The 26099-nt window shown below is 40.7% G+C and overlaps 1 protein-coding gene across 2 annotated transcripts in view; it reads left to right on the plus strand.

Annotated features, from left to right (window-relative positions):
• The window catches only part of PROX1 (prospero homeobox 1), a 35823-nt gene extending 25909 nt beyond the window's left edge, over positions 1-9914 (plus strand). The window contains exon 3 of one of the 2 annotated variants that reach the window (XM_082704060.1): positions 4340-9914. In XM_082704060.1, coding sequence (XP_082560186.1) covers positions 4340-4528 — 189 coding nt within the window. In that variant the 3' untranslated portion in view covers positions 4529-9914. The remainder of the gene's footprint in view (positions 1-4339) is intronic. The other variant, XM_082704061.1, reaches the window with a different exon arrangement.
• The last annotated feature ends 16185 nt before the right edge of the window (positions 9915-26099 follow it).

The following is a 26099-nucleotide window of genomic DNA, read 5'->3' on the forward strand; positions in this document are numbered from 1 at the left end:
AGGCAAGACCATTTGGGGTGAGGTTCCTATATTGGGATGCCTTTTTATCAAGCAAAGTTTCCATTCTCCTCTCCTGAAGAACACTCAGCAGAGCAGCTCCCACAATAGCTTCAGAGTTCCAGCCAGAGACTTTGGAAGCCTTTTGTTTTTTCCCTGTGGCATGTCCAAAGGCACGGCCTTCCCTCCCCCCTCCCAGCAGCCTGCATTGTCTTGCATTCCAGGGACTTGATTGACTGTTGCCACCTGATGCTGAGGAGACACTCTGGGGTTCGTTCTGCAGATTGTTAGGTTCTATTAAAAGAAACCTAGATAAGGGATTACTTGTCACTAAGGGATTTTCTGCAGATGTTTATTAGTGATTGGAAATCCATTAGGTGTGAAGGGGTACAGAAGAATATGGACAACACCATTCTCGTAAGCCCAGATTCTAAGGCAGCCCCCCCAAAATCAGAAAGGGCCCCCTTTTAGTCTGGTAAATGGAGTTGGGGAAAGTTTTAAAGCAGAAAGGGGTAAGGGTCTCTTTTCTCATGGGTGATATTTCTACCTGTGGATGGAACTCCTTGGCACCCTCTCAAAAGATCAGTTGCCACCCATCAGTTTACCTCTCTGGAGCCACCAGAAAAGATTAATTGCTCTAGCATTAGAGGATCTCATTATCAATTGCTTTAAACCAGCCCAATCTGTTGTATGAGTATTGCCTCAAAGTAAGCCCTAAATTAGCAAACCATTTCATTTGTTCAAAAAGAATTCATCCCTTCTCAAACATAAACCAATATCCTAAGTCTCCTCCTGGGAATCCTTTGTACCATTCACATTTATTTTGAAGTTCCTAGCTCTTCTGTGGTTTTCCTCAGCCACAGATCCACAGCTTGTCGAGGTTTTGATGCCCCATATAAATAGAAATCACTGAAAATGCATTAAAAGAGAGCCAGCATGGTTTAATGATAAGACACCTGGACATGTTATTTCACATGAGTCTCTTGTTCTCATAATTTATTCATCTTGTAGAGTCTCATAGTTTCTTCATCTACAAAATGACTTTTGAGGTCTATTCCAACTCTTTAAATGCTAGCTTTTAGCCTTATTGAAAAAAAATTTTTTTTCTTGTTTAAGTATCGAGGGAGAAGTTACATGTGACTCCAGAGCAGTGTGGAATAAAGCAGAAGGCAGGCTCTCATTATGAAAGACTATGCAAAAGAACTTTGTTAAGCATTGTGGCGGAGACCCACAATAGAAACCGTGGCTCTTTATCTAAAGACACGTCGGGGCAAATTCATTACAACTAGATAGAAGCAGGCGAAAAATTAAACCACACAAGACACAAATACAAAAGATGGTGAAGGATAGCCCAAGATTACCACCAAAAGGAATGAATGTTTAAAACAAGATAAAACCCACGTACAAGCATGGCAAATAATAATAGGGTGGGAGAAGCACGCCCCCCCCCCCCGCCAAGTTACTTTGATTTGCCCTCAGGCACCCCCTAGAACCTTCTCTCCCTCCTCCAGCACTGATGCTGTTCTAGATGCATCTTCTCTCCTCTGATGGTCTCAAACAATACCTCTGCTCCCTTGGCCCCGGGTACACCAGATCTCCTGTGGGCCCTTGGTGTGGAGGAGCTTCCGGTCTTCCCTGACTTCCTCTGGAGGAGCCACCATCCACTATGTCCCGCACTGCTCTCTGCCATGCCCTGCTGCGTCCCCAGTTGTTCAAGGAACATAGATCTGTGTCATGCCTCTGTTGCCAATGGCAGGGAAAACCACAATTCTTGAAATGCTTATTTTAATAAATGCCTATGATTATGTTTCTTTAGCATTTGGCTAATAGCTCCCAAACCAAGTAGTTAGGGTGTGGAGTTGTCCCTGCCTCACTGTTCTCCAGCCAGATCCCCTCTCTCAGTAATGCCCATCTGATAAAACGTAAAGGATTATCTTTGAGGGAAGAGGGGAGAGTATGCAAAAAGGCTGCTTAATGACTTTTTATTTGGGTGTGAGGTCAGTGAGAGAGCCAATCCCTTCTCTAGGCTTCTCCTATCCCACAAATACTCATGTATCTGCAGGAGATTTTGGGAGAAATTACCAACATTGTGTAGAAAATTTAGATGAATTCTCGTCAGGGAATGGCCATTGGGGTACAAGGGTTAGCACATCCATGGGGGACGAGGCAGGGACAAGGGGTTGTTGGGATGATTTGGAGAGCAGTGTCTGGAGAAACTGGCTGGGGTGGATGTCTTTGGAAGGGGCTACTGAAAATTTTCACTTTTTCTAGACTCTGATAGGCCCCACATAGGGTCCTTTCTTTTTCTGGGGAATTAAAATCCTTTAATTTTCTTTACAAAAGACAAGTGACTTACCTTTGGAAGGAGTAAACTTCTTTGTCCAACTTTAAATGTATGAAACAGGGATGCCTGGTGATCATTTTAGTTTTTCTTAATAGTTACTGTCATTATAAAATGGTCCATTGCACAAATTGAGAAAGAGTGGGAGAAAGAGATCAAATCTGTTCAACATGATGATACCTCCGTGTAGTTGGTAAAATGGCATATGTGAACTGGGACGAAAATCTTTGAACCCTTCCGTATGTGTGGACAGATCTGTCTACACCTACAACTGCAGTGCATTTACTTCCTCATATATCTGCACTTACTATAAAAGTAAAACTTACTAATGCAGAAGTACCCCACTAAAAGAAATCTACTGAGTGTCCATGTGTACATGGGCAATTAAGAGTTCACGGAACGGGGGCGCCTGGGTGGCTCAGTGGGTTAGGCTGTTGCCTTCAGCTCAGGTCATGATCTCCGGGTCCTGGGATCGAGTCCCGCATTGGGCTCTCTGCTCAGCAGGGGGCCTGCTTCCCTCCCTCTGTCTCTCTCTCTCTCTCTCTCTGTCTGCCTCTCCATCTACTTGTGAGCTCTCTCTGTCAAATAAATAAATAAAATCTTAAAAAAAAAAAAAAAAAGTTCACGGAACGGCTCCACAAATCCTTTATCTTGGTGTAGGGAACAGAAGCCATGCTTTACCTTGGGTAGCTGACAGAGAATACTAAGGACATCAACATCTGCCCCTTTCCCTGGACAAGACGTTGGACTATTAAATAAACAATTGAGAACACACGTACTTATTAATTGCTGTGGAAGAAATGGATAAACAATTAGGGATTCTCAAAAGAATATTTGGAAGGGGCTCCTGGGTGGCTCAGTCGGCTGAGCGTCTGACTCTTGATTTCACTCAGGTCGTGATCTCAGGAGTGTGAGATCAAGCCCGGTGTCAGGCTCTGGGTCAGCATGGAATCTGTCCTTTTCCATCTGCTCCTCCCCCCTCGCCCCCACTCATGCTGTGCTCTACCTCTCTCTCTCTCTCTCTCTCGTTCTCTCTAAAATAAATAAATAAAATCTTGTAAAATATAAAAATAATTTACCAAAAAAAAGAATGTTTGGAGGATATTTGTCTTAGAATGTAAGGACTTTGGACAATTCCCTTGATCTCTCTGAACCTCAGTTTTCCACACAGTAAAAAGGGGACAGGGACACCTTATAGAGATGCTGGGAGAACGGAATGGGATGATTCACAGTCTGTGCATAACTGAGCTCCTGACACGTAACAAACACTCCAGAAATGTTGGTTTTCGTTAGTACTATCAGCTGCATGAATCACTCTTATGGAGCAATTCTAATCTCAAAGTAAAATAATTTCCGATGTAGAATTTTAGGACCGGTAGAGATTTTGTATTTTGGGACTCCATGTTCATGTCATCCCCTTATCCCTGTCTGTACGCAGAGCACTTTCTGGTGCATGTTACTCCCATATACAATTTGGCATCTGAGTCAGCAGTCCTCTGCTGCTATGAGAAGAAAACAGATTTTTCGGTTTTCTTCATTTACAGGGGGTTTCGGTGATATCAAAGCCCAATGATCTCTTATTCTACTTTTGAGAACCACACTTTGTTTTCATAATGGAAATCAAAAGGAAATAGGATTCAAATTCTGAAAGATTAGCCAGAGACTTGCACCAGAATGCACCTGTTTAACAAAGTGGGGAATCCCAACGGTGTGTCCCCTTTTCTCACCCAAACATTCAGAAGGGAATCCCGGTTTTTCAGTACGTCTGCGTGTATCCTTTACACAAGTCCCTTTCTAGAACTTCACAAAGCTGTCCACCCCACATTACAGTGCTACTATATATAACGACTTTACATAAGAGAAGAGAGGCCGGCCATTTTTAGCAAATGCGGGTGCCACGTAAAGCCCCTTTCTGAAAGAAAGAACTTAGCTCCGCTTCCTTTGAAGAACTAGAGACTTGAAACTGAAAACTTTATTAATGCCATTGTCCCCTTGTATCAGCAGGTTCCAGAAAGATTCCTGGAAGTTGCGCAGATCACATTACGAGAGTTTTTCAATGCCATTATCGCAGGCAAAGATGTTGATCCTTCCTGGAAGAAGGCCATATACAAGGTCATCTGCAAGCTGGATAGTGAAGTCCCTGAGATTTTCAAATCCCCGAACTGCCTACAAGAGCTGCTTCATGAGTAGAAATTTCAACAACTCTTTTCGAATGTATGAATAGTAGCAGTCCCCTTTGGATGTCTAAGTTGTACGTGTCTAGATTTTGATTTCCTATGGATGTGGATGGGAGGCATGGGTATGTTATGGAATCAGCTGGTAGTTCCTCCTCGTCATCTTGCGCTCATTTTCTTTTGTTTTCCGTTGCAAGGGGATGGTTATTTTCCTTTGGTCTTTAGTTTACTTTTGCCCGAGGCCCTTAACATTTGGAGACTTTAAAATAGGGTTAATTTTCAGGGAAAAAGAACGTTGACGTGTGGAAATTCTCTAGTCGCAAGGAAAGGCATTTCAAAGATGCTTCTGCTTGATCGATGGTTTATCGCAAATGGCAGTTGGCAGAGGGAGACCCGAGACACGGCACTGCCCCGCCGACGGTGACGTGTGTCTCCTGCTTTTACTGCTAACGAGGCCAGAAAACTCAATGAAACCACTACGTAAACTTAAATATTTTGTTCGGTTTGAACTCCGTAAGTTGTATTCCTTGTTTACCCCAAAAGGCCAAATTCCAAAACCAAAAATAGCCACGGTCAAGCCTTTCCATAAGAGAAACGGCGAGTAGGCCCACACGGGTGTACCCGTTTCTTCCGGGGGCAAAGCAATTCTTCACAAAACTGACTCTTTCGAGATGAAGCTGGAAATTCGCACCCGATCTTCCGGTTACATCGCTCTTAAGAGTTACAATCGGTTCTTCGTAATCAGTGAGTATAGATCATTTTTGATAGAGAAACACCCCTTTCACATCATTTTCTATGATCTCACTTCAGCTATTAAAAGGCACATACGTTTCAAATGGACTCTTAATTTGGTTTATATGGTTCAACGCGTTATTATGTCTGTTTTATATTTAACACTTGTTTCCAAAAGGAAAAAAAAAAAAGCAACAACAACAACAACACTATGTTCTGAATACATTGCTCTAGTAAGGAATAAAGGACATCCCAAGTTGACCATAAAATTCCTGCCTACATTAGACTCTTGTTGACAGTGGTGAGCTGACTTGATCTTCACCACGTCAGGATGGCCTCTTTTTTCATGCGCGAACCCACACTGCCCTGATGGGTATCCCAAGGGGTGATGGTCTAATGAAGTGTTTCTTCGTTTTAGGGACAGCATTTTAAAGCAACTGAGAAAGTCTCTTCGAATTCAGAAGCTAGTACTGACCAAATCGTGCGAAGCGTGTGTAGGCAGCATAGGAAAGGTTGGGGTTAACCCAAAAGTCGCAATTTCAGCACACCTAAGGAAGCCGGCTGCTGGTGTGCGCTTTCTTCAATGGTTCTCCTCTTCTTCCTTTTTTCTCTTTTTCCAGGTTTTCCGAGGTGTACAGTGTCCCATACTTGCTTTTAAAAAAGTCCTACGGCATTCACGCTTGTTTTCCCAGATGGGTTTTGTGTGCAGATGCAGTAAGAATTCCTTGTTCATTGTAATAGGCTTTTCCAGACACCCCCCTCCCTCCCCTTAGGGCATTGGATGTACGCTTAAAATGACACAGGAACAAACCTGGTATTTAGATTATACTGAACACAAATACCATTTTCCCTTAATTTTCATAAAAGTTACATTTGACTCTGGAGAATGCAGGTTGACCCATGTGACTAACTAGCTGACCCAATCGCTGTAATTTACCATCATTTATAAATTCTGCTGATGGACAGGAATGTATGGAGGCAATTACTGTCAGCACAAAGCCTTAAAACCTGCTGACTTTAAATTAAACAGCACAGTCCTGTGATGCCCAGCATCATTCAGGAGGCTAACGGGCCCTCGCAGTGTGCAGCGACACGGGCTGGAACACCACGGGCTTTTCTCTGCACCCCCAACCAATGCATCATCCAGCTCATGCTCCCCTACGTAGCACACACCAAGCCAGCAGATCCAATTTGCTCCGGTTTGCTTGGGGAAAAAAATAAAAAAATGTTTGGATAATCATTGCATTGGAATAAAAAGCAAACCAAAAAAAAAAAAAAAAAAAAAAAATCCAATCAGCACAAAGTAGGGAAGCAATCTCAACTTGTGGTCACACTCTTTTGTCTTGCTTCACGTGAAAGAGTAGGAATTCATTGTTCACATCCTGAAACCACTGGGTCTTCGCTGTTCCGTGTAATTGACATCAACATCGTGTTGCCATTTACAAGGTAGAAGGCAAAACCGTAGTGTATTCACCTATGTAGACAGACTGCTAGCATCTTCTGATCTGGGGCAAATTCAGTAATGATCCCAGGCTCATTTGGATCTTTAGCATTATTTTCCCCTGCCTTTCTAATTTAAGTAGACGGATTCAGCAAAAGTGTGTGTTCACAACCAACGTTGATGTGCGTATCTATGATAATAGCCGCTCAAGGTTCACTGAGGCATAGAAATGGTTTCAGAGTAGAAATTGCATGAGGTTAAACTCACCTCTTTGTTTGATCACTTTTGCTTTTGGGTGGTTTTTCCCCTTTTTACGATCACAAATCTTGTGCCTCCCAGTGCATTGGAAAGTGACAAAAGCCTGTCTCTCAAAACTCCTACTTAACGATTCTGGGTTTGGTTTGGTTTGGTTTGGTTTTTTAATCATCATCTTTCCAATCTCAGCTCAACTCTCACCAAGTGAAAATTGGCTACTTGGGAGAAAGTTAACTTTCTATGAAGGTGGGAGGGACAGTTTACATAGGAAAAAAGAAGTCTAAAGTGCATGTTGAAATACCACATTACCACTTATTTTCTGCTAACCCTAAATTATTTTTGCATATACACTTGAGGTGATAGTCTGTGCCTAGACCTAAAATGCACCAGCGGGGGGATTTTTAAAAATCCTTCAAAATACCAGTTTTTTCCCACAAGTACAATTGTTCTTGTGCCTTCTGTGGCTTTCGATTTCATCTTTTTGACTTTATTTCCAATTACTACAGCTGCAATAAACACTAGATCTTTTTTTTTTTTCTGGCTGTTTGACATAACGTTGATAGCTATGCATATTTTGTGTCTTTTTAAAACAAAGCGGGAGAATACGTTTTTGAAGAAGAGAATTTTTAGAACAGTTTGATACCGCAAATTATTTTTTCTTCAATTGTTTGAGCAGCATTCGAGTTTTGAAAATTCTTGTAGAAGCCAATTTTTTGTAACTGTGGTGCAAATCTTGTGTTTTCTTAGCCTAATGAAAAGTAGTATAGAAGCAATATTTCATACCATGTGCTGTATATGTGTGTGCAGGTGTGTGAACACGAGGACACATACACACATATACACACATGTAAAAATATACATATATATATGCGTGTGAAGTGGAAAGCTTACCTTTTCCTATCTAGATTTAAGGACCTATTTTAGACATTTGTTATGTTTTGTGAAAAGAATGTTCTATTTGCAACAACAAAACATTTAATTCTTACTGTATCTCTGGCTGTTTAATGAGGACGTTTCACATTAAATGGTAAAACAACGTGGAAGATGGTAGAATGTAGTAATTATTTAAGGAAATGTTCACCCACATATTCCTGAAGTTTGCTTTGTGCCTCCGAGTATTATTTAATTCAAGTGTTTTATGTTTGCAGAATCTTTGTTGCTGTGCTAGGGATGTGGGTGAATATCATTTTTAAAAATGTTAAAAACAACAAAAAAAAGCAAAATAAAAACACTAAAGCAAGAGGGGAACTTTTATAAAGCAATGTAAATATTTAACCTCATGGCTGTTGTTACGTAAGACATGAGATTTTAATAAATAACTACATTCTCACAACATCTGTTGAATTTATTAGGAACACTACAGTGACTGTATAGACAGTTGAAAGCATTCTTGAAAATCCTGCTCTCTACTTTTAAAAGATAACAGTCTCTTTCATCAGATGTCAAGGGCAAGGGTAATGCAGTTTCTGTAAATTTATGAAATTTCTTTTCTATGTACATGAAAACACTTAGCAAGTAACCACCACACACACACATACACACACTCACACACACATGCACGTACACAAACAGGTTAATACTAAGTCATAGAGCTGAAGATCTGGGGGCTTTAAAAACAGGATGTCCCTCAGAAGCAATCATACATTTATCAAAGAAAACGTGGTTTACTGACTCCCTGAAAGCCGTGTACATGTGAGGACAGAGCAAAATCTCTTTGCCCTGTATATTATAGAATATTCATTGGTGTGAATAGTACAAATGTTTCCTTCTGGTACAAACTCTGTGTTTGCAAATTACAAGAAGCATTGTTTTGAAAAAGCTCCCCTTAAAAGAATGTAACTGGTTTATATGAGTAAGCGGTTACTGCATTGCACTTAAATGTTCTGTTGAAGGAAATGCAGTTTTGTTTTCTGTAGATCTGTTGGTTGTAAACCATCTATAAAACTAAAGCTAAAACGTTCATATTCAGAGCTGGGATCAAAACTCGTATTCAACCTTTGCATCTTCTCATAATCATCCTTCTGAGAATATAGCAGGATCTGGAAGCGTCTGGACTTTTGAGTCTTTTAACTGAGCCCTCTCTCAAATCTGACACCCTCTAAAATGCGCAAACGAGCAGAAAAGGCGAACAGACTGGCCCGCTTTTGTGAAAAGGTATTCATTCTGTGTTTTAAAAATATTCTAATCCTCCACGTGGGGAGGGGGGAAACATTTTCAAATTGTATATTACCACTTCAAGGATAGAATTAGAAAAACATGCATTTGGGGTTGGTCTCAGCACTACCTACAAGAATCAAAGGTCATGGCTTCTCCCGATGTTGTCCCAGCCACTTCTTATATGTATATAGTATAAACCGTGAAAAAACACTGCCTTTATATTATTTAGCAATATGTTGTAAATAGCATTATTAAGCTCTTTTTTTGTAATAAAGACCCTTTGATTTGAATATAGTACAATAACTGAACTGATAAAGTCAATTTTTGATTTTTTTTTTTTTAGCTAGAGGCAATTTCAATTGTGGATTTTTGTTGTTGTCTATTGTTCTGAAGACTTTGCATAATTTATTGGTTTAATTTATCCTAATTTATTTGATGAAGGTGTACAATTTTGTATTACCAAGGATGTACTGTAATATTAATTGATATGATTAAAAAAAATGAGACTCCCTGTCCATATTAAAAAGAAAATAAAAAGGTGCAGTAGACAATTGATTTTAAAGTAAAAGTACAAAAATTTAGTTTGGCAGCTACTAAATTTTAAAACAGAAAAAGTTGTGGGGGTGGGGTGGGTAGGGGGTTTTACTTTGTGTGTTTTAAGCTTTTGTATACTCTCCAGACTTTTACCTTTTGCTTTGTACCACTTAAAGGATACAGTAGTCCAATTGCCTTGTGTGCCTTCCATCTTCTCTTAAACTGAATGTATGTGCAGTATATATGCAAGCTTGTGCAAAATAAAATATACATTACAAGCTCAGTGCCGTTCGATTTTTTTTTTTTTTTAATCACGTGACATTCAGCTTTTGGACCCGTGTCCCATTTTAGGACAACGGGCTGCTTGTGACTAATATCCATTCCGGACTTTGCTTTCATTAAAATGCTTAATTACACAAGTCTAACATGAATGCTTGCAACTCCTAGAATTGATCTTTTTTACTTCAGATTATTGTAGCAAAGGGCTGTGTGTCTCTTTGAGACCTCTTCTCGCGGATTTAACTTTAAAAATGACAAAAGCTTTGGTTTAAAACAATGTTAGTGAGCTAAATTTAATTCAAAATTGCAAACGTCTAACAGTTCTAAGAATAAGGAGAGATGTTCCCAAAAATCAAAAATGGCAAATATATCACTTGAAATATGGGGAGGGAGAGCTCATATTGTTTCCCTTCTGGTTGGAGTCAGAACTAAGTACTAATGTAAATTTTCTGAAATCTTTCTAGAATGTTCCTTCAAACGTGACCGGCAGCATGTTTCATACTAAGACCGCTGGTCCTATGGCTTTTGAAAATTTCCTTTATCTCTTTCGCTTTGGTGTAAAACCCTGTCTCCTTTATCCTTGAATCAGGAGCAAGAAGAATTAGCAAAAATCCTTCACCTACATGAAATTGACTCTATGACCCATCATTCACAGCTGCACCTCTGTTTCTGGCTTCCATTTTACTGTAGACTGAGTCTTCTCAATCTCAGAATTCTTTCACTTTCACCTAAATGATGAAATTGTATTTGACCCTGTTCACACAAAGGTGTTTAACACTATCAAAACAATTAAATAATAACAGTATTTTCCCACTTAATGTTATTTCTCTATCAATGGCACAGACTTAAATTCCAGTCGTCCTACCTTAATTGGGCAAAAGAGCATGCTACGTCTCTCTGTGCCAAGTATTTATTCCATGATTGGAGAAAAATTAAGAAGCTCTCCCTCTTCCACCTGCTCTTGGAAGACAGGAGACATTTGAATAATATAATGACTCTTCTATCTTCTTGTACTTATTTAAAACTGATGTGCTTTAAACTAAATCGGATAATCCAGGTAGCGACTAAATCACCAAGACGTTACAGCAGGTGGTAACGGTTTTTGATAGGCTTATTACCAATATAGCACCAAATCATTCCTTTTGTGACTCTAAATTATCCAGTGGCATTGGTCTAGAACAATACTGACCCCCGATCACAGACCATATTCCACAGATGTCTCCATGTCAGCCAGTAGTCATGTTCTACCGGAAAGTATAAGCTCCAACACACTAATAAGAAAAAAAAGACAATGCTGGTTTTATTCATTGTTATCTCCATCTGTCATCATAAGCAACTTACAAGTTTTCTTAAAGACCTACAGCTAAGAAGGACTCTCACAATTAATTTACTACCATGTGCTGAGGTAAGGAGTAGATACCCCGGAGTAGGAGTCACAGGAAAACATCAGACATGTGCCGTGTATTGCCAAGTCCTGGAATCTATGAATACTCCTGTATTTTAAAAGGCATAAAATAAAAGAAAAGTCTATATAAAGGAAAAGAGCTGCCACAGTCATTAAAAACCGGCTGGTAAGACGTCTAAACAAAATTATGAAAGATCACTGAAGAAATAAGTGTGCTGCACGCCCCGGTCAATATTATAACCCTTTGGAGGGAGGGTCAAGACACTGGCGTCAAACTGGAAGGGTAACTTCTTTGGCGAAAGGGAAGATAGTCAAGAGAGCACCGCTTTGAGTGCCAGAAGACTTTCCTTGAAGCTGTTCGTTTCTAAAAATCTTCCCTACCCAGGGAAACCTAGATAAGACACATAGCCCCTGAGTGCCCAGAAGAATCCAAAGAAGGCAAACGAATCTTTGGGATCAGATCGCCACCCTGTTAACTTTCTCTGACAGATGACTATGTGGGGGGAGAAAAGCTTTATTAAAATATCTTAGCTTCTCATAAGAAAGGCAGATGACCATGTGTGTGGGGGGGAAGCCTTATTAAAATATTTTTCTTCTCATAAGAAAGGCAATTTAAGATGCAGGACAAGGCAAGAACAAAATTCTGAAGTTGAGCGAGTGACTTTGGATCCTTTCCTCTCTGTTCACGATCCATTCTCCCTTCAGTGTCTCTGCCCTCGCCAAGGCCTTTGCACTCCTGTGCTGCCCCAGCCTCCCTCCATCCACAGGGGTGAGCCATCCATAAAGTTAACCAGCTACCATGATGTTGGCGTGTTTCTCTTCCAGGGGTATGCGCCTAAAAAGTTACTGGAGCACAGGGATGCATTTTACATTTTCATATGAGGTCCAAGGTCACCTGAATTTGAGCAATGAGGGGTTGGGCCTTCTCCACAAAACAGAGACCAGGTCCTTGGGGTGGTATCACTCATGGCTACACGTGGCCCGACGGCAGTACTATCTGTCAGAGTATTTCTGCCCCTCGGGCTTCTTTCCCTCCCTCCCCAGGACTTGTCTCCTGCCCACGGTCATAGAGTCCCTCCTAATGTCCCCAAAAAGCATTTATAAGGACTCACAGAAGGAGGGACCCTTCTCCCTTGGATCTTGGAGATTTTCCTGGTAGAGGAAATGATTAGCACTCAAGAAATCTTAAGAGAATAAAATTCAGTGGCTTTTATGCTCCAGATCTCTAAGGTAATATGACATTATCTCAGGGACCACCAGATTGAGACTCCTCTTAACCAAAAGAGCTTTATCTTTATAGTAAGACAATAAAACGTTCATTGGAGGGAAAATAGTTCTCTGCTTGAAATAACAATGATCTCGCCAGGTGCGATGGGGCAGATCTCTAAGTATGAATATGAGTAATAAGTAGCAAGTAAATTCAGTCAAACCTTCATTTAAAGAAAGCAGTTTTCTGCTAAAACAACACAAGATTCATTGGGTAGAGTAAGGGATCTTTAAGGATGAATGTAAAAATTAAATAACAGCTCTATGAGTTCTGTCAAACCTTCAAAAAAGAGAGAGAGATCATTCCTACAACATAGAAAGAACACAGAAGCTGGGACGTGGGTTTGTGCTGAATCACTATTCGTTTCCTTTCCTTTCCCATGGTTGATGGCTTTTGTCAGCTCGCCATGTTGTTTTCGGTCGTGATGGAAGAATTATGCCCAGACCCATTGCAACTTCCCAGGACATTCGAACGTTGAAGAACACAGAAGTTCTTCAGGAACTGAAAGCTTCTCTCACACACTTGCCATTTCTCCAGCCCCTTGCCCTCAGCCTCAGGCCTAGAGCTGCTGTGGCCCCACCTCCAGCCAGCCATGCTTGGGTAGGCCCCAGAATAGGAGTGAAGCAGCTTAGAAAGATTAAGGTGCCACAACAGCCTGAAACAGAATCACTCAGGCTGCCTCTACCCTGGCAAAGGGGAGGGTATTATTTGCAAAGCCCCCTGCTGAGTAGCCCAGGTGCTAGCTAGACAGGCTCAGGAGATAATTTGGCAGCCGCGCTGGAAAAAATGCCTGTGTCTCTACAAATAAATCTGCAGTGGAGAAAGCACTGGGTTTTCCCCATTGCTTGTGCAAATAGTGCTCCGTGCTTTGCTGGTATTGGAAATTCCTTGGTGTGAGTAGCTCTAGACCATCAAAATTGGGGCTATGGATTTCTTGTCATTGTTGTTACCCTTGACCTGTTGGGAAATGATTCCAAAAATCAATGGTCCTATTTCCAATTATTTAGAAGTGGAAAATCTTTGGTAACCAGAGGAAATGTTCTCCCTAAATCCCAGCTCAGCAGCTGATAGTGAGGTGGAGCAAAAGAGTCTTGGAATCTGGCACAGAGGAGCATAAATGATTAAGCACTCAAGCCTGATAAGGGTGTGTACATCTGAAAAACTCATGAGGAATTATACATTACCAATTGAGTACTATATATGCGCCTTCTCCATTTGATATTCAAGAATTTATAGAATCAACACTATGGTTAGATATGTGAGAAATCTCAGTGAAGTGGGTGCATTTCTAAGTAAAAAGAATGTATCAAATTTTAGTCTATAAGTTTAAAAAAAAAAAAAGAAAGAAAGAAAGAAAAAGAAAAATTTAAAAGATCCAAGGCCATGGAAGAAATTATAAAAGTTGTCCTGAAAAAGTTGTCCAAAGTCTCTCCTTCTCCAAAGGCACGTGGCCTTGGTAGTTTTATGGGTGAAATACATAAAATATTCAAAAAGAGATTATATTGGCTAAATAGTTCATCCCAATTTATTTTATGAAGCCCACATTGAGTACCACAAATTCAAAAATCCCAAATAAAAATGTAAGTATATTTAGTTGAGCAGTGTAGTAAAAAAGAAAAACATGATACTACAAACAAGCAGGGTTCATTATTTGTAATAAACTGAAATGAAAGAAGATCTGGATTTACTTCCTGATGAAAAGCAGGAACAATTTCTTGATGTTTTATCTTTCCTACCTCCTAATGACAATGGAAACAAATGTTTCTTATTGGCACTGTCAGCTAATCCAACCATCATGTGCTAGTCTCTCCTAATTTTTTCTCTAACAAGGGCTAAGGAGCCTTTGCTCTGTTGGCCATTTTAGTTTGCCAAGCTGCCTAACTCAGAGGTCATATCTCATTTTAACATAGATTTTTGAAGTTCCAATCTTTGGAAAAAACCAGACTCATACAGAGAGCCCTAGGATTTTTCTCAACAATTTCAAAGAGAAGGAGAAAAAAGAATAAAGGAATCCAGCAAAATAATGCTAATTTAAAGTAGACTATTCAAGCTACATAAAAGGAATCCCGAAATTTTCCTTTTCTAGCATAGCAGTTTAAAATAAAAACCTATGTGTTTATATTCTAAGACTAAAAAGTGAGCTATCCAGCTCTAAAGAAGTGAGTTGGGCAGCATGAACCCCAGGCAGTTTGGTGAAGCATATGAGAGCGGCCATTGTAAGTAACATGGCGCTGGAGAGTAATTTGGCATCCATAATTTTTTTAAAAATTGTGCATGCCTTTGCCTCACCAGCCCCACAGTTAGCAATCAACTTTTTAGAATATTTGCATGCATGAGGAATTACAAAAGCACATAATTGGTTACCTTAAAATGTGTGTTTTTTTTTCTTTTCTTTTCTTTCTTTTCTTTTTTTTTTTTTTACAACTCAGGTTAAACTCTAATATCAAGTTCCTTTTCTGTCTGATGAGGGAAACCATCTCAGACTTCAGGCATGCTCAACCATCTCAGACTAGGTTTTACTCCCTTCTGCGCCCTTCCCTTAGGATGGGCATCTAAGTTCCTGGGCTAGCAAGGAGGCTTCTGGCTCTTGGTGGGATGTCCTCTCTAGTCTTTGGGCAGGGAAGCATGGAGCATTTGATTCCAAGTTATTATCAAGGTGCCATGCTTTGCTAAAATAGTCATCACTGCATTGGGCTTCTGTCATGCCAAACTCACACCACTTTCTTCCGAGGCATTCTCAAGCCCTTGCTGGCTCATTCTTGGCCGTAGTACGTCCAGTGGTATGGACACAGGAATATTTGACTCTTTTCTCAAGCCACTCTGACTTGACTGGTATTCACGGTGTCTTTACCATACCATAGCCACACCATGTTGGCCCAGGACATTTCTATATGCCTTCTAGGGTCAAGGTGCCAGGGAGAACATAGACACAAATCCCTTCTTCTAAACCCCAGATACACTGGGCTGATCGGTCACCTTTACCCAAGCCTCAGGCTCAGCCCAGAACACAAAGGACAGGGTGTCTTTACAAGAACAGGGTCTACCTAAGTCTTCTGGCCATTTTGTCCCTCAGTCCAGGAAAAATTCCATCCAGTGACAAAAAGTTTAAGTTGGCTCCTCTTTTGTTATTACTCTGTTATTTGCGGATTAAGCTTTTTGCCTTGGTTCTTTTGGTGCTTTTCTCTTGAAACTAGAGTCTTTTCTTTTGGCGTTGAAACACATGTTATTTCCCCTTACCTGTCAAAATTAGTTTTCAGGAAAATTTCAGGATTCCTCCCACTCATCCCCTCCCTACATCCAGTATGTTATGAAATGGCAATGACTGCGCGCATGTGTGCACTCATATCCCCACGACAGGTCGATTTTATAACTGGAAGCTTGTCCTCTTCGATCCCCTTGACCTCTTCCGCCCATTTCTCCATCCTCCACTCCCCACCGCTGAGGACCACCCATCACTCCTCTGCACCTATAAGCTTGGTTTGTTTGTTTCTTAGATTCCATGCATATATGAGGTCATACAACACTCGTCCTTCTCTATCTGACTTCTTTCTTTCACTCAGCATAAGACCTTCAAGGTCCAACCATATCATCACAAATGGCAAGATTTCCTTCTTTTTATAGCTGAATAATATTCCATATTACATACAATACGCCACATTTTCTTTAGCTGTTCATCCATAGATGAGCACTTAGGTTCGTTACTTCCCTATCTTGGCTACTGTAAATAATGCTGCAAAGGACATAAAACAGTCTTTCTTATCACACACACACACACACACACAAAGGCTGGCTCTGGCAAATTAAAAACCTTGACTTTTATCTCAATACTAAATGTTAAGACCCTATTTAGAAATTTTAAAGTGAAAACCTTGGTTCTTAATTCTCTGCATTCGCTCCATGAATCCCTTCCAGAAACTGTGCTTGCCCCGGACTGAACAAGAAAGAGTCACAGATGCAAAAACTTCAGTTACTGTATCTCAGTTTTATGGGGACAGTTCAGGGATATTCATTGCAGGATTATAAGTAACAAGGGGAAATTGTAGACAGAGTAAACTTCCAACACTGGGTGAATTGTTAAAATATGTTAAAATAAAATGCCTCTTTAAGGTATATTTGACTAGAGTACAAATTAAAGCCATGCCAAAAAAAAAAAAAAAAGTCATGCAAAAAAAGAAATATTATGTGTGCTTTTTTTTAAAGAGTTTTATTTGCATTTTTTAGTAGTAAGATTTGTATTTTAATTCCATGGTCTATGCAATATTATGTACCCATGAAAGTTTGAGATTGAGCTACAGTTATGTAGTGAAATGGGAAGTTTTCTATAGTATGTTGTCAATTTTTTAAGTAGATCTAACAATATGTGTATATAACATGACTCCACTTTCCTGTTTTTTCTTTTTTTAAAGCAGCTACACCTTTATTTAGAGCTCTATGACTGTGTGCACGCGCACTATCGGTGAGAACACACAGCTTTATAGTAAATGCGACCGCTGGGGAGTGGAAGAGTGCAGAAGGCATTTAGATGAGAGGGGAGTTTCCACATTTACTTTTTACATTTCTGAACAAATGCATACATTTCTTTTTTTTTTTTCCCCCAGCAAGCAAGCAAGCACAGCTATGGTTTGTAGGAAGCCTGTGTATTAAGATACGAAAGCACAGAGGTAAAGCGCCCCCCTCCCCGCACAGCAGAGGAAGCGAGGCTTCCCCCAATCAGTGGCTCCCCTGGGCTGGTTGGTGGTCCCTGGTGGGCAGCCTGCACCGCCAAGCTCACCTCAGCCGTCAGCGACTCCTGAAGAAGGTGGACACACCAAGCCAGACACACCTACACCCGAGGCCGAAGCCTTGACTTTGGTTTTTAGTTCTTTCGAATCTTCACTTTATAGAATAAATAACTCCTACCTTTCAAACTAAGGAGTCCAGGAGCCATGCTATGCAAAATGCTTAGTGTGCTGTGTGCTCAAGAGAAGGTAGGAGGGAGAGGCGGTCAGGTGGGAAGGGTTACCGTTGACCATGAGGTGTGGGAGACATGGCTGTCCTCACTGGGTGGTCACTGATGTCTTAAATGTCACCACTGATGCTTGGTTCTTTTTTCTTTTCTCTTGCCAGTCTGATGGCCTAAATCTATTCTCATGGGGCATCGGGTAAGGGAAGCAAGCAGAGTACACAAACAGGAGTGGAGCAAGGTGCCTTTTCCCCCAGTGAGTGTGTCCAAGCAGGTTGTCGGGGCACATGGGTCCCTACCACAGGTAAGGAAGAAGTGGGGAAAGAGGCAGGGGAACATTATTTAGGAAGAACAGAGTTCAGAGTGAGTGAGCAGGAAAGAAAATTAACTTGTGAAACCGATGACACAAAACCCATGCTGGAAGTCTGGGTGGAGGGCAGAGTGGGGGTGCAGAGGGCCACGGGGAAGAAGGTGCCCCCAGGTCTGGAAACCGGCGCTGGGTGTATTGGGATTCACCGCTCACACTTCTGAGAACTGGAGCCTTGCGCGGAGCGTGCATGGTGGCAGAGGGGGGAGGCAGAGGAAATCCAGGCCACCTGCACCCCCACCTGCCCTGACCTCTCTCACCCTGAAGCCCCAGGAAGGGGAAAATCAATGGGCTCCCGAAGTGCCGGAGCCTCAGGTCCGGGGCTGGAATTTGACCCATGCAGAGTGTTTACTGATCTAGGGGCGGATCGGTGCCAATGAGCTCATCTTTATCTTGAGAGGAAATTAGGGAGACTGGACCCAGACAAAGCCACGTTTTATTCAATGAAAACTCAGCGCCACCTCCTCCTCCCCCCACCCCCCAACAACGCACACACCGTGATAGTAAAACATCGGCCCGAGTGACCTAGTCTCGGAAGGTCAGTTCTGAAAGATCAACAAATAGGGAATTATGAGCTGACAGGAAACCACATAAGTTATTCCCGAATATCTTACATTTATCCCTCTTGCAGATTCTGCATGCTTTTTTTTTTCCCCCTGCAGTCTGCAAATATTGACTGAGTTCAAGGGCAGTGGTATAAGGTCTAACTTCAGAGTTAGCATGAGGTGAAATACTTAAGATGGTGCAATCCTGCCCTCATGAAGAACGTATTAGATCCCCAGGTTGGTTATGGGCAGTTCTTGTTCCCTGACCCAGTTGATATTTGTTTTATCAAGTCAGGGACTATTTTTGTCATCATTGTTAATCTCCCTCTTGCCAGATCTGTTTTGGCCGAGGGCATGCACTTGAGGTATGTTAGAAGAATGGAGTGCGGTATTGTGGGAAAGAATGACCACTAATGCTGTCTGCCTACGGCTTCCTCAGCCCTGCTCATCTGATCTTAACCGACTAAGCAAAACTGTGGATGGAAACTCCTACAAGTCTGTGACCTGGTTCCAAGAAGCCGATTTTGGAGCTGAAAGAACAACAGAGACGCATCCCCATGACGACTACAGGTCTTCATTCTGTTGGAAAGAATTCTGACGCGCCCGTCAGGGGAGAGCTTGGCAGATCACGCTCCCAGTAAAGAAACCCAGGACTATGTGGATGGGTCGAACTCATCTAGGCTCCTCTTTGGCTCCAGTATCACACAGGTCTTGTCTCGAGGATTCCTGGAGACCTGGCTAAAGAGCCCAGGGAGCTCTAGCTGGGGCTCAGAACGAACCGACACTTGGGTGTTGGAGTCCGAGAGACCCTGGTTCAGACCTTCATGTGTCCAAGCCTCAGTTTCTTCGTGTGTGACAATAATCATAATAATGTTCTCCTTGCAAGAGTGCCGTGAGGATTAAATGCGGTATTGTATCTGGAAGCATTTAACACGGTGCCTGTTACTTAAAATGGGATTACTATGTTTTAGTCTCCTTCCTTCCGCTCAGCTCCTCCAGCTGCTGGTGTATCCCCTTTCCCTGCTGCATACATTTGACACAGTGGAATCAGGCCAGTGATTCTTGGGGGATACCATGGTGGTAAGAATGAAGAGAGAGAAGAGAAAGTTCGACAGTGTTCGGAACAGCAATATCCACTTTTAAATGATCTGAGTCTAAACTGAGTGGGCTCCATTGACTTGCAAGACTGCAGATACATAAATAACCTTGGAGCTGTGGGACTGCTTCCTAGACCTGGACACAGCCAACAAAATATCTTGGGGAGTTCAAAAAAAAATCTAAATACCAGAGAGATCATTGTAGTTTTCCTTTGATATTAATGATGTGACTCAGTTGCACAGGGCCATGGTGAATCTCCTGGGTAATTGGTTTAAGGGAGAGATGATATTCTTTTAGATTCATAGCAGCTTCAGCCACTCTAGTCTAACTAGCATAGCACAGTGAGATGCTATACATCATCATCTGTTTCAAAATATCCTATCTAAACATCGTGTACATTGAGTAACGCTTAGCCACTTCTTCTCTTAGCATCGTAGGAATGGCTGGAATCCGCCAAGCCATATCTTCTTGTTGGGCATCCTCAGTTATCCATGATGTTGCAAAACAAACTTGCTTCCTAAACTATATATATAAAGTGGCTATTTGCAAAGTAGATGGTCAAGTCTGTATCTTATATAAGTCAGTATTCAGAGTTTCTGATGGCAATTATTACTTCCATGTACAACATAGCCAATTCTCCAGTGTATCCAATGTGGTCAGAGGGATGATTAATATGAAAGATCAAGCATTAAAAGTGTATTTATGTTTGATTTTGGAGTGATAACATGTCAACCTTGAGAGAAGCGCACATGGTGACTCTTGAAACTGGCCTTTGTTTCTCCATACCTGGTACTTCCCAAGGGCACCAGAGCTAGCCTGGAGGAAGAACTGGGGAAAGCTCATAGAGGACACTCAGAAATATTTGGAGAATTCATGAACATTTCAATTTATGTTTTTTACATATTAGCAAAAAACAATGAGAGCATACAATAAAAATAAAATAACAACCAAACCTACAAAATATCAGGAGTAAAGCTATAAAACTACTCTAAAGACATAAAGAAGCCCTAAAAGACTTGAGTCAGGCAATAACAACAATAATAATGATAATAATTGTAACCAATATTTATTATATTCTTATAATGTGCTAGGAATTAACTAGAAGATTTCTTTACTCTCAGAAATCTTATGAGATATTAATGCAATCAATTATCTTCATTTTTTTTTTAGAAAAAGGAAAGTAGGGCCCATAAAGGGAAGGTATAAGTTTTTGCACAGGGAAGACCCAAAATGATAAGCAGTTATTTTGTCTAATTTGCTCAATAACTTTATTCCATAAATTAATGCAATCAACTTATAAATTAATGCAATTCCAATCAAATTTAGGGGCTGTTAATGGAACATAACAATTTTTGTTTACTTATTTGCTTAAACAATTTTTAAGTTCACCTTGAAGAGAAAATGCTACAAAGAAAGCCAAGGATTGAAGACTAAATAGGGAATTTGTTTTTAAAACCATTAACAGTTACGTTAAAGTTCAGTAAGGTTACTGAATACACTCAAGGACTTACAATGAAGCCCAGCACACAGAGAACAACCAATCAGTATCTGGAGACTCAATGCATATTCCTATCTATTTCTTCTATGATTTTCCCCAATGGGGATAGAAAAGCAAAATATGAAGTAACAATAATAAGGATTGAGAAACATAGTTCAAGAAAGAAGATAAGAAAACCCGGAAAGAGACATAGGTAAACATAGGAATTTTGTCTATAATAAGGACGACTTTCAAATCAGGATAAAAATGTATTCCACAGCAAAAGACATGCAGAACTATTCAACAAAGAGCATTGGAATGATTTGTTAGTGATAAGGAAGAAAGTTAGATCCCTATCCAACAGCATATGCAAAAATAAATTATTAATGGACAAACGGTTGAAAAATATATATTTTACATGTGTACACACATGTACACACTCTCATACACACAAAACAGAGGAACGCTCTGGAAAAACTAATTCTGCCATCTTGGAGTTTGGAAGATATTTTAAATACAGAACATGTTTGAAGCCATAAAAAAATAAAATTAAAAGTATGCCTGTATAAAAAGTTACACCTCAGCAAAAAAGGGGAAAAAATTTAGAGAAAATACATATTAGATACATTTAGATTAATGAGCCTTACTGTATAAAACACACCAATAAGTCAATTAAAAAAAACTACCATTCAATAGTAAAACGGTTAAAGAGCATGAAAGATCAAGATACCACAGAAGAAATAAATGTGGCTAGTGAATATGTGAAAATGTGCTTACCTTGACTGGCAAGAGAAGTACAAATTAAAACATAATGCCATTTTTTTTGCCAGTTAGATTAGAAAAATGGAAACTATTGGTGCTATTCAGTTTCGATAAGGGTACAAAGAAATAGGCACTCTGAGATATTATTGCAAGATCGTAGGTAGATGTTTTTTAGGAACTCCTGGTGGCTTAGTTGGTGACATGTCCTTCTCTTGATTTTGTCTCAGGTCATGATCTAGGGGTTCCAGCATTGCTCCCTATGTCAGGCTTCTCACATATCAGGGAGTCTGCTTGAAGATTCTCTCTCCCTCTGTCCCTCTCCCTCTTGTGTGTTCGCACACACACATGCATGTTCTCGTTCTCAAATAGATAAATAAATCTTTTAAATAAATAAACAAATAAAAAGATTTTTTTAGAGGACAAATGTACAGTAACTGTCAAAATTTAATATGACCTAGTAATTCTACCTCTAGGAAATAGATATATTCAAAAGATACACAAAAATACATAAGAAATTTTATTTAAAACACTGTTCTCAAATGCAACAATTATAATTTATTGGATGAACGATTAAATAAATTATTTGATATCCTTATCTGGAATACTATAGAATAATTTTTAAAATGAGATAAATCTTCTTATAACAACACAGAAAGATCTTTAGGGCAAATCACTAACTAGCAAAGTCTAGGAGCAGAATAATATAGTACTTTATTTTGTTGATTCTAAAACATTTTTTCCTACATATCAACACTTCTGAAATTGTGGTGCATCATACAATCAACAGCTCCTATAAATTATAAGAGGTAGCATTATTTTCTTCAGTAAAACATAAAATGATGACAGGCCTTATAATTGATGCCTCTTAGATTTTATGAAATACAGTCAATCACATAATCACATTTATATTTAAAATTATATTCATTTATACATCTAACAAGATGAGTAATGGAAAACTTAACTGGTGCCTTTTTTTTTTTTTTAAGAGAGAACGAGTGTACATTGTTGGGGGAGGGGCAGTGAGAGAGGAAGAGAATTTCTTGGGCAGACTCCACACTATTGGGTCTGACCCAGGCTCGATCATGACCTGAGCCAGAATCAAGAGTTTGGACTTTTGACTGACTGAGCCACCCAGGGTCCCCAGCCTCTTGCTTGATTCTAAACCGTCTGGTGCAATTTGTACCAGCGATAGACAAACAGATGATAGATCAGATAGACAGACAGACAGACAGATATAGATGGGTAGACAGATAGACAGTAGATACTCAGGATTAGAGAGGAGACAGGAAGGGCATCTTTTCTTTTTCACCGTGTAAACTTTTTATTATTTGAATTTTTACAAGCTTTATTGCTTTGATAATTTTGAAACAATTTTATAAAAGAAATTTTACTATAAAAAAATTATATGACGGCAGATCAGCAGCTCCGTCTTGACGGATGCATTTGCTTATTTGCCATGTTTGTACGAGCTCATCTTTGCGGCCAGCACTCAGCGGCGGCCAGGGTGAAATGGACGCAACCACTCATGCTCGAGGACCTCGTGGTCTCCAGAGAGCAAATGTGCCTAAAGGGGAATGCTTTGGTGGCACGTGCCCCCTCGTCTGGAGGTAGAACTGCAAGCCTCCTGCTGGTTGTTGCCTAGAGTGACCTGCCGGCAGGTGTGGCTTCCCCGGATCACAACTCGAAGCGGTGCATCCCGGAGACCTATAGTTTTGCCGGAACTGTGTGCAGTGGCCCCAGTAGGGCCCGTGTCTGGAAATTAGCCACGCAGCTTCTCAAACAGCTGCTGAGAGTCGTCTGAGAAGAGTCATTTCACTCTGGGGGTAGAAAGCCTCTGTGGTCACAGCCATACTAAGCTTCAGGGCATTCTTCTCTTTCATTCCTTCAACAAACATTTGTTCTAGGCTTCGTGGAAACGGTGATGAGTAAGACATAGTTTTTACCCTGGTGGAGGCTATACTCTAGTGGGGGGAGACAGTTATTCACAAAAACAAAGGAACCCCGTAGACTACAAAGTTCTTTATGGGTGCAGAAGCTTAGTAACGCGAAGGCAAGGGTCACAGGGGAACAAGTGTCCCCAGGGTCGGGGCGGGAGCAGACAGCCTTCCCTGAGGCGGTTACTTGGCACTAACATTGAAAGACCAAAGAGGAGGGGGAAACAGTTCTAGGTCCAGGGCTTGGCAACTGTAAAGGACCCCTATGGTTGGGGGAAATGGAGAGCATTTGAAAGAAGATGGTCCCTCTAAAGCCAGGAAGCCAAAGGGGGGATGTTTCCAGGATAGGGTAGTGTGATGAGGAGAATGTTCTCTCGCTCTGGAGGAGGAAACACACTAAGCTCTTTGCTTCACCAGCCAGATAAAAGTGATTAACATTTAAGGAGAGACAGAAGGAGATCCACATGTGACTCACCTGCTTTATCCCAAATTATGACATCTTTCCCCAGATGTCTTTTCCTAAGTGAATGGAGTCATTCATCCATCCACTGGACCAACCTGAGAACCCATGAGTCATTCTGTCTTTCTTTTCTCTGTTTCCACATCTGATCAATATATCGTTTGGCTGTCAATCCATGTTCCTTGTATCACTCGAACCCATTCACTCCTGTCCAGCTGCAGGACCCTAATTCAGGCCCTGTCAACTCCCATTCCAGGTACTACAATGGCAAGAAGTGAACAATATTGTGATTGGCCTCCTACCTTCCATCTTTCTACCCCAACATTAATTCATTCTCCTGCACAGTATCGAGTGATTCTTCTAAAGCATTAAACTGTCCCACTATTTGAATCCAGAGTCTTACCATTGCTCCAGAATAAAATCCAAAGTCCTTAACTTTGGTTTGTAACCCCCCTTACGACCTGTCCCTGGTGACTACTCTACCATTCTGCACTCAGCTATAATGAGCTACTTCTTTTGTGCAGGTTCCTTTTCTTCCAATCTCATGGCCATTCTTCATACAACTGCTCTAAGTAAGTCATTAATCTTTCTGGATCACAGTTCTGGTATTTCCCAGATTAAGACTAATCTGCAGTTCCTTTTCGCTTCAGTATTGTATCTAATCCCCTTAGCCTGGCCAACAAGATCCCTACCTGTTCCTCCCGTCATATTTCCCAATACTTTCTCCCTTACCTCTAATTCTTGCCCCTGACAGCCCTACAGTATTGAATTGTTCCTCGTTCCCAAGACATACCCTGTTATTTCATGTCTCAGTACATTTGCATAGATGTTTCCTCTGCCTGAATGCTTTTCTTATTTGCTCCTTGAACTCTTTGTTACTCCCTAAAACACTATTCAGAGCTTGAATGTGAAAACCTAGAGTATAATATTAGTCCAAAATATCAATCATAAGTAAATATTCCAATATGCATGAAAATAGAGTACTATTTTCCGTGTACTCTTTCTGAAAAATTTACCTAAGATGTATTCCAACAGAAGGAAGGTGAAAACCCAAAGGGAAGAAAAAAAGGAAGACAGGGAGTGAAGAAAAAGTCAAACAAACCAGGAATTATACAGAAATAGATTGACAGCTGGGCAGAAGCTTTAGACCATGGTTCATTCTTTTTTTTTTTTTTTAAGATTTTATTTATTTATCTGACAGAGAGAGATCACAAGTAGGCAGAGAGGCAGGCAGAGAGGGAGGAGGAAGCAGGCTCCCTGCTGAGCAGAGAGCCCTATGCGGGACTCGATCCCAGGACCCTGAGATCATGACCTGAGCCGAAGGCAGCAGCTTAACCCACTGAGCCACCCAGGCACCCCCCATGGTTCATTCTTATTGGAACAGGAACCCAACAGTTCCAAGAAAGACGTCTTTAAGAGAAATGTAAAAGAGTCTATACAATGGGCAGAATACGTAAGAAACTGGAAAATATATGTGAAACTATGATGAAATTATGTGTTTCGGGACACCTGGGTGGCTCAGGTCATGATCCTGGCGTTCCAGGGTCGAGCCCTGCATAGGGCTCCCTGCTCAGCGGGGAGTCTGCTTCTCCCTCTGCCTACCCCCCCGCCCGCTCATGCTCTCTCTCTCTCAAATAAATAAATAAAATCTTTAAAATAAAACAAGAAATGATGTGTTTCTTCTCATGACAATAAGAAAGGAGAATCAAAAAATGAATATTCTCTATCCTATGCCTATTACCTAGATTTTCCATGACAAATGAAAGCCTTAGAGCTGCCTCTACAAACACTAATTATTCTGTTAAAAAACAAGACTAAGGAGAAATTGTAAGCGGTCATAATAAATATTTTTCTCAACACAATGGTAATAATTTTGTCACACCACAAACAAGAAGAACAAAATGCATGGAAGGAAATTTCTGGAAACTGTGA

The sequence above is a fragment of the Mustela nivalis genome (genome assembly GCF_964662115.1).
Source record: "Mustela nivalis genome assembly, chromosome: 16".
NCBI lineage: Eukaryota > Metazoa > Chordata > Mammalia > Carnivora > Mustelidae > Mustela > Mustela nivalis.